We start from the raw sequence: 14,557 nt of genomic DNA on the forward strand, positions 1-14,557 counted from the left end.
TCATTCATTCCATTCCTGACCCCGTCGAATGACTGGAAACTGGCTGTGGATTTCATTCACCAGTGACTTACATGGCCTCTCCTTTATAACACTTCTCGTCAGTTTGCATTGGATCAAGTAATGATTATGAGTAGTACGTATGATGAATTTATGCAAATCAAATCTAAAAGAACTTTGCTGATTGTGAAGTAATTTGAATAATCTTCTTAGCTGAATAGACTGCAATGGTTCGAAATATGTGAAATATTGAGAAAGGTGCTGCTACTTGTTTTAACTTTGCCCCGTAGCAATAAAACAGAGGAGAAATAATTCCGTCTTTTTCATGCAAAATACAACATAGTTCCGCTTGAGCACTTTCTCCTTTTAGGCTACATGTTGCAAGATGAATTGTGAGAGTAAATATTAAGAACAACAATTTGATGATAATTGTTTAAATAAAGCTAAGTGAAGACTGAAGACGGATACAGACAGAACTCCCGTAAAGCAGCAGAGAAACTGTCCAGCATGGCAGCAATTATTAGAAAATGAAGAGTGAAATTTTATGGACACGTTCAAAGACTCCCAACAACAAGGATTACACACAAGATCATGACATACAGCAAAAGATTGAAGTGCCTACCATGGATTCAAGAAGTAAAAATCGACCTGGAGAAAGCCCAGATAGATGTATCATAAATATTAGACAGAATTCTGTTCCGTGAAAGAGTATACAGGTGGGTAGTACAGCCAGAGAATGAAGTTCCAAGGAGACCAGGAATCAAGTAGACTGAAGGAAGAAAGAGAGTTCACGGAGAAAGAACGAAAGCCATGTGGAAGACGAGAAAGGCGAATCATAAAAGCGCTGCGTGATCCAACATGGTCCATACGCAAATAATAATAATAATAATAATAATAATAATAATAATAATAATAATAATAATAATAATAATAATAATAATACGAAGAAGAAGAAGAAGAAGCTAAGTGTGTCACCGATACATACAAAAAAGTGAATCTTAAGCAATTTTGTTCTTTGAAGTCATTAATGTAAATAGCAATTAAGGTTAATGGAAACTTTTTCATCCTCTGTCAGCTTTCTTGGATACCATTACTAGCTTTTCCTAGAATTAAAACTTGGCAGTCCTGGTTATACCTTTGGAGCAGACAACAGCAGCGATATTCTCGCCGCTCCCTGGACACGACACTTGGCCAATCCTGTCGTGAAGACATCGAGTGAGGTCGGGCTCGTTACCCCTGCACTCCACTCCACTCAGTACCATATGACTGGAGTTCCCACCGAAGAAGTTGGTCTGCACGGCGTCGCTGGCATAGCCCAGGCCGAGCTGATGGCAAACCACTGCTGCTTCCAGCAGTCCCCAGCCGTCACCACACACCAGGCCCCAGGCTGCAATCGCACATAAACATTGGTAAATTAGTAAGAGAAGGATGAAATTGTAAGGGTCAAATAAGAGTAATTTCAAGAGTAAAAATACACTGAAACGAAAATGAAAACTAGTAACATTGAAAACTACAATAAATTTTTCATTTAAATGTATTGGAGCACTAGCCTAATAAGGAGCATTCCTTCTGAGTCTGGCAAGTATGGTACAATACTGAATAAGACGGAAGTTCCATTTTTAAAATATGTATTGTACTAAATTTGCGGATGCGTGGAAATTATTATACTGAAAAGGGAAACGGAACATGGGAAATTTAGTTTGGTTTTCTGCCCACAATTTTCTTTGTAACATAGATTCCTACATCTCTCGGGGGTATGCATATTCATGTAGGTGACATTTCAATATTCTGAAATATTTCAGCAAAATTGACTTTCACCTCATTCTCCCCATCCACTGTTATGGATGGAGCCTAAATTCACAGTCGAGTTATTGGACAGTGTAGTTTCCAATATTCACAAAGATATACAGAATAATTCGCACAGCTGCGTAGTTCGACTACAAACGTCTCCTCTCTCTGTCTTATTAAAATCACAATTTGGTTTGTTATGTGGTACTTCCATTGTATCGGGTGTTTGCAAGAATAACCAGAAGTTTGTTGTACTGAGTTCAACATAAAATTTATACGAGTATTTCCAGTTTTCGTTATCACATCTGTTTGGGAAGTTTCACTGAATAGTGTGCGCTAGGCATAGATACACCATCTTTGATCATGAAGAATAGTTTCTGATTTGTAACTAACTATCCGCTTAGAATGGACGATAGCACGTCGCCTGGAGAACAGACAACCACTCATGCAGATAGGTCGCCTAGTTTGACTACCCAACAGGGGAACGATATTGTCATTTGATACGATACAAATTTCTCATTGCTTTTCATACACTTTGGGGGGGGGGGCGGGGTGTCGCAAATGCGATGAAATACCCTTTCTGATGCTAACTCTGTGTAAAGGGCTTTAAAACTCGAGCCACGCCATATAAAATATATCAATAAACAACAAATAAGGAGCGTATTAAATTATTACGTGTTTCTGTGGTGTAAATGAATATATTAAGAAACATAAATACCCCGTTCTCGATCCAGAGAAATATTCTAGATGGGAATAATTTGATATTCACAGAACATAAGACATCGGAAGTGCTAGTAGGAGACTGCGAGAAAATGGTAAGGGCCTGTGCTTGCAGGGTGTTATTCGTCGTCCGATTCGATTGAGTTTACATATGAAATGGAGACTTAGATATTGTCAAAATCTGCTGCAAGGTGATTTCTGAGTGCGTAATACTGAGGGACGACTATTGTGCTCATTAAAGTAGACAGGAATATTCTTTTACAGAAACGTTCAGCCGTAGGCCTATTAGGACAAGAAGAAACATCCCCTCCAGCAATGAGCAATATCCTGCAATGTAACTTCCTAATCGTCAATGATAGAATAAGCAGCTCAGAAGCTATCATGAAATCTAGCGGAGTTTTACAAGGAGATCCTATGAGTACTATTATTCAACACTCCTATACAAACTATATATTTATCTGCACACATACATAGCATCGTATTACAACTGGCTAAAGACATACCAAACGTACGTTCCTACTATAATCAACTGTAAATTAGTATAAACAAGACCAAGATTATCATCTCAGGCAGTAGCATCTTGCGGATAATATCAAAAGAGCACGTGAACACCCAAACTATTTCGGTGACATTTTATACTTCTTCTATGGCTCTACAGTCCATTGTAAACCTTGGTCTCTTCAACGATCTTGCGCCATTTATCTCGATTCAACACTAAAGCTTTCCAATTTCTATAGCCCATTTCCCGAATATCTTCAATGATTCGATCCATCCATCTCGTTCTCTGTCGACCTCGTCCTCTTTCTCCCCCTGGATTTCCATTTAATATTTCTTTAGGTACTCTCATATCACTCATCCGTGCTACGTATCTGGCCCACCTCAATCTGGCTGATATCGCTATTCTTATAAGAGGTGATGTACAATTCATTATTGTACTTTCTCCTCCATGTTCCTCTTCTTCTTTTTTTGCAAGTTGCTTTACGTCGCTCCGATACAGATAGGTCTTATTGCGACGATGGGACAGGAAAGGGCTAGGAGTGGAAAGGAAGCGGCCGTGGCCTTAATTAAGGCACAGCCAAAGCATTTGCCTGGTGTGAAAATGGGAAACCACGGAAAACCATCTTCAGGGCTGCCGACAGTGGGGTTCGAACCCACTATCTCCTGAATACTGGATACTGGCCGCACTTAAGCGACTGCAGCTATCGAGCTCGGTCATGTTCCTCTTTAACAGATTGGCTGATGATTCTTAGAAGTATCTTTCTTCCCAAGGCATCCAGCATTCCGGTATACTGTATTTTGCTGTTAATAGCCAAGCATATGTAAGCTCAGGTGGTACGAGTCAAGAGCCTTGAGGAGAGAAGTCTTGTTAGAGTATTATTTCTGTGACATTACATTTAACAATAATTTAAGTATCGCTTTGGTGATCCAGTTCTTAGCTTTAAATGTCTGTTTCCGCTGTGCAAGCATTCGAATGCAGTGCTCCTTCCGGACGTTCACAAGTGAGTCGAGTCTACGAGTTTGGCCTTGATTTCAGAAGGGATGGAGTCATTAGCTGGTTAATCGTGTTAGAGTGGGTAAATTCATACACACAGCTTGGTTTAATACCCTAAAAACTGGTAAAAAACATTATTCCAAATACATCCGAGGAAGAAGCACCACAACAGTTTAAATCAATCTTTAAAATCAAGCATCTGGTATAACATTGTAATGCCACAGAGATATTTGAATCATTTGGAAATAACTGAGCATCAAAAACCTGATAAAAAGTAGAACTTCAAAGCCAATTTTCTAAAATGAGATCATTCCGTTAAAACTCCCACCATCTCGCCTTAAGTACCATTTGGTGAAACCCGACTCTCTTATAAGACACTTCATGGATGGCTCAACCTCAGTAAAACGCTGGATGTCGTTGCTGTTTTACAAGATAAGACCAGAAAGCGTCCGAAATACCGTAGAATTGTTTGGAATGTCCAGCAATGAGTTCGCGATGAAAGGAGTAAGTTTCACTCGAAGACCTTTCTAGGCTAGACTAGCCATCACCGTATATATAACCAGGGAGTTTACCATGCACCAAATGAGGAATCTAAATGAAAGCTCTGATACATTATTCCGTGGAAAGTATCATGTACCAGACTGTTCAACTACGACAAACTCACCGCCACATTATTCTAGAGATGATCACTTTAACAACCTAGGTTTGGAATTGTAATCTTGTATTATACATTGTGTTCAAACCACCTTATAAGAATAAATGAAAGTAATTCTGCACAGAATATCGTCGTTGCCGGCACAAAACCTCCTATGTGAAATATTTTAGCTTAGAACATTGGCCGGTAAGGTTCTGTCATCTAAGGTGCAATATTGTGTGAATGTGGTCAAGGCATTCTCGCTCTTCATAATGTATGTGCTGCGGGTCAGTATATCTCCAAATATATTATCACATAGGAGATTTTGTCTCGGCAACGACGATATATTGCTAACTGGACCACAGTTGAAAGAAGACGATGTAGGTTAGACTGGAACGGGAGTGTCAGAGAGGTTGGAGCAATAATTTGGGTCAGGAATGTGTTGTCCTGAACTACGGCTAACATACGCCCGCGTTTAACCCGGAATGTTACACGATTGTGCATCGTGTCTGGAAGTGCGGGTGCAGATGAAAATATTCGTCACGTGCCCTCGATTTTGTTTCAGAAACTGCACTCTAAAACTTCTATATTTATGTTTCGTAGCAATTTGGACTTTTTCTTTGGATATTTTTCTACAATACTGGTATTTCATATGTGAATTTTTTTGTCAAATACCAGTTTTTTGATTCTATCCAACTAAATTGGATAGCATTCCCGAACCACAGTTTATTAAGGTTAGATGATGAAACTTCATCCAGTAACATCAACTCAAATGTTCATTATAATTTAAGTACCAATATGGACTTGTTGTTCGGTAAAGTGCCTTCAGTGAATAAGAATATTAATTTTAAATGTGACAAACTGGAAGAATTGAAACTCATGATTGTTATAGAAATGGATCACAAGTTGCTCTTCCTTCAAAGACTGTGATATTAATACGCCAGATCTACTCAAAATTGTGAACATAAGTATGTGGGTAAAAGGAACCTTTTCACTTATGAAGAACTTCTGTGGAAGAAGGAGACAACATGACGAAAACTGCGAAATCTTTGTTACATAATAAATTTACCTGTGAATACAGCTGCAGTGACTTTTATGGTCTTACAAACCGTGTTGAAGATATTATACGAAAAACTGAATATTGAGGAAAATACACATGAAACATGAGGGAGCTCAAGCTGGACCGTCTTCATTTAGCGCCTAGTGAGTCACATTTCTCAGGCAAAGTTTATGTGTTACTAAAATGTCAAAGTTGTTCTCGTTTTTTTTCCTCTTATGGATTATGGTAGCTCTATCTAAACCGAGAAACTCTTCAAGGAGGCATTATAGACCAAGTGTCAAAAACATACAACAAACTCTAATTGTTAATGTACAAAACTAATGTAGAATTGGGAAACGTGATGCGTGACTTGATAGGGGGTGAATTCCTTGTGTTTTCCAGAAGTAAACGCGGAAAAAAGAACTGAATGAACGTTCACTCTGTCGCGTAGGCAATCCATTAGCCCACTTCAGTTAAACAAAATATTAAGTAAAACTCACGTGAATCCCCAAATTTGACTTCAACACGGCCTTCTTCGGGTACACGACCACCAATCAGCCTGACGGACATCTTCTCCTTCGTAGAATCCTGGAACATACACAATGTCTAGCATCAGCATGTGCAAATTACAATTGCATTACGAACTACATATTATGAATGAAGACCTTTATTCTCATTTTGTCATGGATATGATTATGGACTGGGAATCTGTCTGGAATTAGAGTCATCAGTTTTGCGTGGACAGATGAACGACACCGCGGTAACGAGGCAACAATTGTTCCTCATCCATCTACACTAAGGAATACAAATACACCTTCTTTAATAATGTGCCTTGTTACAATGTAATATTCATACTGAACGTGTGTGTTTAACAGACTGAAAGGCTTTTAAGTGAGCTGAGTCGGCACTCTTTCGTAATAAAATAAACAAACACGTTCATTTTTTGAGCAACGCATTTAAGATGTAACAGAACATCATTTTCTTCCCAGGTCACAACATTATGAGCATTCACGCCCAGATATCATGGTAAAACCAAAGGTACTTCTCGCCTAAATAATTCATCATAGCCAGTAAGTCCGTTTTCTTGGCGTCGCTGATGACCGGAGTTTTTTCGAGGGGCTGGATGGATCGTGAGATCGACCATGTTTATTATATTGTGATCATTCCAGACTTCCATTTCATTGAATGATCGCCTTTTTGATCAGTGGTAACTCAGCTCTCCAAATCTTTATCGACGACAAGGTGCTCATTTTGAGAGAAACAGTGTTTTAAAAAAGTGTCGCTTTCCTTAAGGAATTGCAAGTTGTCCATTTCATGACCGTATCGATGAGTTAAATCAACTTATTAGATTAAATTACCACCTAATCGATACTTTATTACATTGGCAAAATTATAAAAACATTAACTATCACAGTACATGTTTCGACCACTTAGTGGTCATCTTCAGCTGTGTCCAAAAAACCTTAGATGATATACATGAATAGTAAGCACGTTAAAAACCTTGATCTTTTTTCCCAAGGGAACTTTATTTTTCTTGTAAGTTTTAAAATACACTGACTGACAGAGCAAATGCAACACCAAGAAGGAGTGGTCAGAACTTTATGCCAATTGCAGGGTAGACTGACGTCACTGAGGTATGCTCATGATGTGAAATGCGCCGCTGTGCTGCGCACGTAGCGAACGATAAATGGGACACGGCGTTGGCGAATGGCCCACTTCGTACCGTGATTTCTCAGCCGACAGTCATTGTAGAACGTGTTGTCGTGTGCCACAGGACACGTGTATAGCTAAGAATGCCAGGCCGCCGTCAACGGAGGCATTTCCAGCAGACAGACGACTTTACGAGGGGTATGGTGATCGGGCTGAGAAGGGCAGGTTGGTCGCTTCGTCAAATCGCAGCCGATACCCATAGGGATGTGTCCACGGTGCAGCGCCTGTGGCGAAGATGGTTGGCGCAGGGACATGTGGCACGTGCGAGGGGTCCAGGCGCAGCCCGAGTGACGTCAGCACGCGAGGATCGGCGCATCCGCCGCCAAGCGGTGGCAGCCCCGCACGCCACGTCAACCGCCGTTCTTCAGCATGTGCAAGACACCCTGGCTGTTCCCATATCGACTAGAACAATTTCCCGTCGATTGGTTGAAGGAGGCCTGCACTCCCGGCGTCCGCTCAGAAGAATACCATTGACTCCACAGCATAGACGTGCACGCCTGGCATGGTGCCGGGCTAGAGCGACTTGGATGAGGGAATGGCGGAACGTCGTGTTCTCCGATGAGTCACGCTTCTGTTCTGTCAGTGATAGTCACCGCAGACGAGTGTGGCGTCGGTGTGGAGAAAGGTCAAATCCGGCAGTAACTGTGGAGCGCCCTACCGCTAGACAACGCGGCATCATGGTTTGGGGCGCTATTGCGTATGATTCCACGTCACCTCTAGTGCGTATTCAAGGCACGTTAAATGACCACCGCTACGTGCAGCATGTGCTGCGGCCGGTGGCACTCCCGTACCTTCAGGGGCTGCCCAATGCTCTGTTTCAGCAGGATAATGCCCCCCACACACTGCTCGCATCTCCCAACAGGCTCTACGAGGTGTACAGATGCTTCCGTGGCCAGCGTACTCTCCGGATCTCTCACCAATCGAACACGTGTGGGATCTCATTGGACGCCGTTTGCAAACTCTGCCACAGCCTCGTACGGACGACCAACTGTGGCAAATGGTTGACAGAGAATGGAGAACCATCCCTCAGGACACCACCCGCACTCTTATTGACTCTGTACCTCGACGTGTTTCTGCGTGCATCGCCGCTCGCGGTGGTCCTACATCCTACTGAGTCGATGCCGTGCGCATTGTGTAACCTGCATATCGGTTTGAAATAAACATCAATTATTTGTCCGTGTCGTCTCTGTTTTTTCCCCAACTTTCATCCCTTTCGAACCACTCCTTCTTGGTGTTGCATTTGCTCTGTCAGTCAGTGTACGTACTGTGATTGTTAATGTTTTTATAATTTTTCCAAAGGCATGTAATAAAGTGTCGATTAGGTGGTGATTTAATCTAATAAGTTGAATCCTTAGGGAAGTCAAGAAACTTCTCCTTCGTCATCAAGATAACTTGAAATTGTAGGAAATGCTTAGCATGTCAAACCACTTCTGCGAGTTCCTCCGGAACCATTGTCGGGCAAACTTTCTTCCTCTTAACGATTACGCCGAAAACTTCACGGACAGAACGGAACAACAATAAGAAAATGACGGTATAATTTCTTCAAATTAGACAACGGCGCTGACAAGCCCGGAGACAGAAACCTTCATCACAGAGCTCGAGGCGTGAGTGATTTACATCGTTCCCCGGGCCAAGTACTGTGGACTCAATGCAAGTGCCATCTTCTGTCACTCGTAGCACTACTACCAAAATGTTTTCATTCCTCCCCTGAAGGGGGAGGCGGGCCTCCTAGACGATGACGCTGTCTCTCAGGCCAGGAGATTTGTTACGGTGAAGGAGATGTGCGGAGAAGGTAAGGGGCTTGGTGACTGTGGCCTATACTAGGAACTGTCTCGGCATTTGCCTTAATGCAGGAGAATGGAAAACCACGGAAAACCATTCTCAGGACAACCGACTGTGGGGACCAGCCCCATAGAGCTACGGAAGAACAGCGCCACCCCTCTGCTCGGTTGGTCGGTCGGAGTGCGGAGCCCACTCTGCAAACGGCTCGTAGGACTTAAACCACTCCGCCTTTCACTTATTGTTCATTCAATGCTATCGGCCTGATCGTTTACTCTTCTTTCCATGAAAAAACGAAAATCCGATATTTTGCAACGGGTCGTTGACATTTTATGACTTTGTCTTCTCCATGTCAGCGCCTCACTCGTAAAGGAGCAAATAAGTTTAAAGTAAACAAGTTATATGAGACAGTGAGCAATGGCGTAGAAAGAATTGGTAGCAAACATAGTATCGTTCCAATTGGTGAAGCCACTGAAAGGACTGGAAATACAACTATATTATGCTTAAGATACGGAGGCTGACAAGAATGGGAAACTCTTAAGAAACACTTCAGTCATAAGGCTGTTGGACACTGCCTGTCGTACGATGTCCGCATGTAAAAGATCTCTGGTGACACATTTGGTGTTTTACCCGAAAAAATCATTATAACTCAGCTGTAGACGCCCAAGATATCGGTTTACTCTGCTATCTAGTAGACCTAGAGTAAAATGGGGCGTTGAAATTGACGAGCAGGCAGCCAGATGGCGTCATATTAAAATGTCTGCACACGGTAGCTGACGCCATACGAGTGTTATTATTATTATTATTATTATTATTATTATTATTATTATTATTATTATTATTATTATTATTATTATTATTATTATTATTACACTTGAGAAAATATAATCCATATAGTGCTAAATGTAACGTCTTTTCAGTTACTTAGATTTTAAGGGACACAAGTTACATAACAGATAGAACAATACCTGAATTTTATTTCAAGAAATCTATTAGGAAAATACGGGTAACATGAGGATGCCGTATTCTGAGAACCTTGAAATACCATCGGACCGTGCTAGGATCGAATCCACAAACATGGGGTCAAAAGACCAGTTTTTTCCGTCTGAGTCACTCAGCCCATTTCATATTGTTCAGTCTTACATAGTACGCAATATAGGTTAGGAATTACTGCATTAATGACAGAAGATTACTTTCTAGTAGGATGGGAGTATCATTGGAGCAAGGCTTGAACCTTGTGGGAGTCTTAGTCCACGGAGACAGTTCGTTATTCTGTGGTTGACGTGATATCAGAGACTTCAGGTAAAGTCTGTGGATGAATTACTTACCCCTATCCTAGTGCGAGGAGAGTCCCTCACAGCTGATGTAGTAGTTGGTGGTTCTGTCGTTGTTGTGTGGTGCTGTTTACACACAACTCCAGCAGCTTCGTCCTTAGAACAGTCACTATGTCCCCAACCGTCAAACCGACATTCATCCAGCCTCGCCTCTTCTCCGGAGCAGTATAGGTTGTCCATCCAGAAGCGACTAGCTACAAGTTCAGATAAAGTTCGGAATTAGTATTCCAGTTAGTACATCTAGGAGAAAAAATTATTCACAAACACTCCTCAAGATACCATTTTCCCAAGTCCTCAACAAGAGATTTTCAAAAAAACAATATAAGATATAGGTCATTGGAAACTATTTCTGCCCACCTCCCAATTTTGGAACTTCTAGTAAAAACGTTACTTTAAAACGAAGGCTATGGTGGACAGATATACAGCTGAGCAAACTTTCAAGGATTCAAGTCGGAGAGTAGGGATCCGAATAAAGACATATCATATTATTACGTTTATGCTGCTAATATAAGTCCGGAATCTGACACATCAGATTTAAAAACAATTGTTATAACTTTGCCCTAAACACATTTCTCCTGCTTACAGAGACCTTACCCACACAATATTTTATTTTACATTTCTGTAAGAGTCAATGACGGATTTTGGATCCCGGGCTTAACATACAGCTGTACGGTGTTCTCGAAGTAAAGTATTTGCCCCCTAATGATGAAGAAGATAATAAAAAAAGACCATCGGAACATTAAGAAAGAATTGTGAGAACGATCCGTCGAAGAATGGGAGAAAAAAGAATATTAAAAGTGGTGGGTTGAAAGCTTAGCCTATCACTTAACCGGAAGAATGTGATGGTCAGCAGTACCATTACTCTGATTGACTATCGTTGTTAATTGAGTGCACTTTGTGCCTTGTGTTGCCACTCCTCTCCCCTAGATAGAAATACTGCTGCGATTACCAAAGCTAAGCTGTTAACGACGGGTATACTTGAGCTGGTATAGTATATATTATTCTCAAAATTAGGGGAGGGGGAGAATATTATGTAACTTGACTTCATTTTAAAGAAATTAATTGAACGAAACACATATTAACAACTAAAATGATACCTTACAGTGTTAGTAACACCAGTGCTCAAAGTTCGCATAAATATTATGAATAGGTTTGTCGATTCGATGAATGTGAAGGAAAAATAACATTAATTAATTAATAATACAATTATATGTTGTTGTTGTTATTATGTAAAATACTAAATGAGAAACTCATTTGAATATTAATACAAAATATATGCAACATAAACACTTTAAACTAATAATAAACCTAGATTAATGAGCAATAATTATCTCATTTACACACATACACAGTATCTTTACCGGCGGTTTATGCATCTAAGAAGTACTTCCTGTACGAAGCCTTCAATAAGTCTAAATAGTTAATTTACGTATTTGTAAATGAGTATCATAATCATATTCCCATCGCAATAAATGATCAAACGTTTGCTGTATTTGCACTAAATATGACATGGTTAGAACACTGTTTACACTGTGACACTTCACTGTCTATTTTTATCTATTTCTAGTCCTTGGCGCTATTTCTCCAATTAAAAGTAACTTTCACGAGAAACCGCCAACACAGAAACATTATATGGGATGAATAATTCAGATTTTCCCGTTAAAAATGTCCACAACGTGCAAAAGGTCAACAGAAGCTACGCAAGGCACACACACAGAACATATATAACTGAATATAAAGAGTGGTCGAAAACAATGTGAACGGGGTATTTGAGCATTAGAAGGTTGGTCATACTGATAAATAATTTGATGTCTCGCGCCGTTGTCATTTTGCCATCTGCTGAATTTAGCCAATCAGATCGCTTCGCGGGCGAATTCAAATGGGCTGTACGAGGCGGTGTTGCTAAATCTGCGCCTGGCTTAAGACCGGCTTGAGGGCACCAATCGACTAAAGAAACTTCTTCAAGGGAGGGATTACAACTGACAGTATCGCTACATAGCAAATATGCTACGGTAACACCGACTGAAAACCACGATGTCTTTGTGTTTGATTCCTCGGCATCGTATCTGTAGTGTCCAGTGGGGGTAAGAGCTCGAGCATCGTGTTCCAAGGTCTAGGATTATACGGGAAGCTGTGGAAATACGTGGAAATCCTAACAATTTCAACAGGGACACTGGCTTTCAATTAAGTAATATGTGGTTGCCAGCCATTAAGAACTTCCTCTCCACTCTTGTTATTTAGTTTCGGTGTTTTCCAAATTCGTACGTTCCTCATCGTCAGATGTTTCATTCCAGTCTTGTATCTATGTCATTCTTTCATATGTGTGTACTCGCGTTGTTATGTGACTCCCTCTCAGACTGATTCTGATGGTTCCGTCAGCTTCCGCTTCGAACGCTAGCACTAGATCGCGTCCGGTGAGCCATCTGGTGACGAATGGACGTACCACTTCTACTTCTATTATAACGTCTAAATTCAAACCTCATTCCTTCAGAAGCCTTTCTCGTGAACAGTCGAAATTTTCTTCTGATGACGTAGAGCAAAGTTCTCTGCGAAACGTAAAGAATTTCACCTTATTTTCTTGGCACGACATAAGCCCAGAAGCCTATATAATGTCTGAAAAAGTATTTTATCTTGCCAAAGCAAATGTTCAAATATGAATCCTGTGCTCAAGAATGGACCGTGGACAGCCAAAGCAAAACAGCTGCAATATTTAGCAGTCAATGTTTCGCGACAATTCTTCGAAGCCACGGAAGCAGTTTATGGTACCACCACCTTTGGTAGAAATCCACTCTGGTCCAGTGATAGGAGTACACTTCTAAAAGATCAGTTCTCCATCATGTATAGATGGGAAGAGCATTTTGAAGGTCTCCTGAATCAGGAATCAGTTGTTGATGAACAGGTATTTGATTCAATAGAACAAACGCCCATCACAGAAGAACTTGGCTCCCTACCAACACTGAATGAAGTTAAGCGAGCTGTTAATCAAACAAGGCGACACAAGACCACCGTTGTTGATGGTATACCTGCGGAAGCTCTCATATAAGGTGGTGAGGAACTCATAAGACACTTACATGAACTGATTGTTAAAATTTGGAACACTGAAGAAATGTCTCCCGATTTCTTCACAGGTAGTCTTACGGTTCCAATATTTAAGAAAGGTGATCTAACAGACGGAAATAACTATCCGTGAGTATCATTACTGACTTCCTTGGGAATGCTTATTGCTCAAATTTTGGCAAATCGTGTACTACCCTTAGTGGAGGAAATACTATCAGAGAGCTAGTGTGGATTCAGGCCTTCCAGAGGAACCACAGATATGATATTCACAGCTCCTCAGCTTCAAGAAGAAAAGCCAGAGAACAAAATAGACCTCTTTATATTGCCTTCATTGATGTCACTAAGGCATTTGATTCTGTAAACCGTGATGGTTTGTGGAAGATTTTAGGCTTGTATGGTTTTCTACAGAAATGTATTTCCACCTGAAACTGTTTTGCACTAATATGACGGCAGTTGTTATCGGCACCAACTCTTTTGGAGAGCCATTTCGTATCAATACTGGTGTTAATCAAGGCTGTGTGATTGTCCCCACTCTGTTCTCATTGTACATAGCCGCTGTTATGCAGCTAGTTAAGAACGTTCTTCCTGCAGGAACACAGATAAATTATAGACTGGATGGGACTATTTAATTTGAGCCGTTCATGGGCGAAGACTGGTACACTTTCTACAGCATTAGTCGAGATACAGTATGCTGATGGATGATAATGCAGTTGTAACTCAGTCTGAAGAAGAACTAGTGTAAATCCTGAGTGCCTTTTCAACTGCATACTGAAAGATTGGTCTCAAACTGAATACCAGTAAGAGACAGATTCTCTATCAACCAGCCCCTGGAGAAAAACATAGAGAGATCAATGTGTCCATCGACGGAGTGAGCCTTCAAGTAGTAAATTCCCTCTCTTACCTTGGCAGCATCCTCTCATCAAGCGCAAATGTAGATTCGGAAAACCAATTTAGAATCAACCACGCTGGAGCATCCTTTGCCAAACTGCGATCCCGAGTCTTTGACA

The 14,557-nt window shown here is 41.0% G+C and overlaps 1 protein-coding gene across 2 annotated transcripts in view; it reads right to left on the bottom strand.

Moving 5' to 3' along the window:
- Positions 1 to 14,557, bottom strand: part of LOC136877592 (lysyl oxidase homolog 2) — a 133,837-nt gene that overhangs the window by 41,422 nt on the left and 77,858 nt on the right. For both annotated transcript variants that reach the window (XR_011018606.1, XM_067151754.2), the window contains exons 3-5: positions 10,488 to 10,687; positions 6,171 to 6,258; positions 1,133 to 1,384 (exon numbers count right to left, since the gene is read on the bottom strand). Coding sequence is in view for 1 of the 2 variants with exons in the window: in XM_067151754.2 (XP_067007855.2) it covers positions 1,133 to 1,384; positions 6,171 to 6,258; positions 10,488 to 10,687 (540 nt within the window). In the remaining variant the exon portion in view is untranslated. The remainder of the gene's footprint in view (positions 1 to 1,132; positions 1,385 to 6,170; positions 6,259 to 10,487; positions 10,688 to 14,557) is intronic.

Source organism: Anabrus simplex, chromosome 7 (assembly GCF_040414725.1).
Source record: "Anabrus simplex isolate iqAnaSimp1 chromosome 7, ASM4041472v1, whole genome shotgun sequence".
Classification (NCBI taxonomy): domain Eukaryota; kingdom Metazoa; phylum Arthropoda; class Insecta; order Orthoptera; family Tettigoniidae; genus Anabrus; species Anabrus simplex.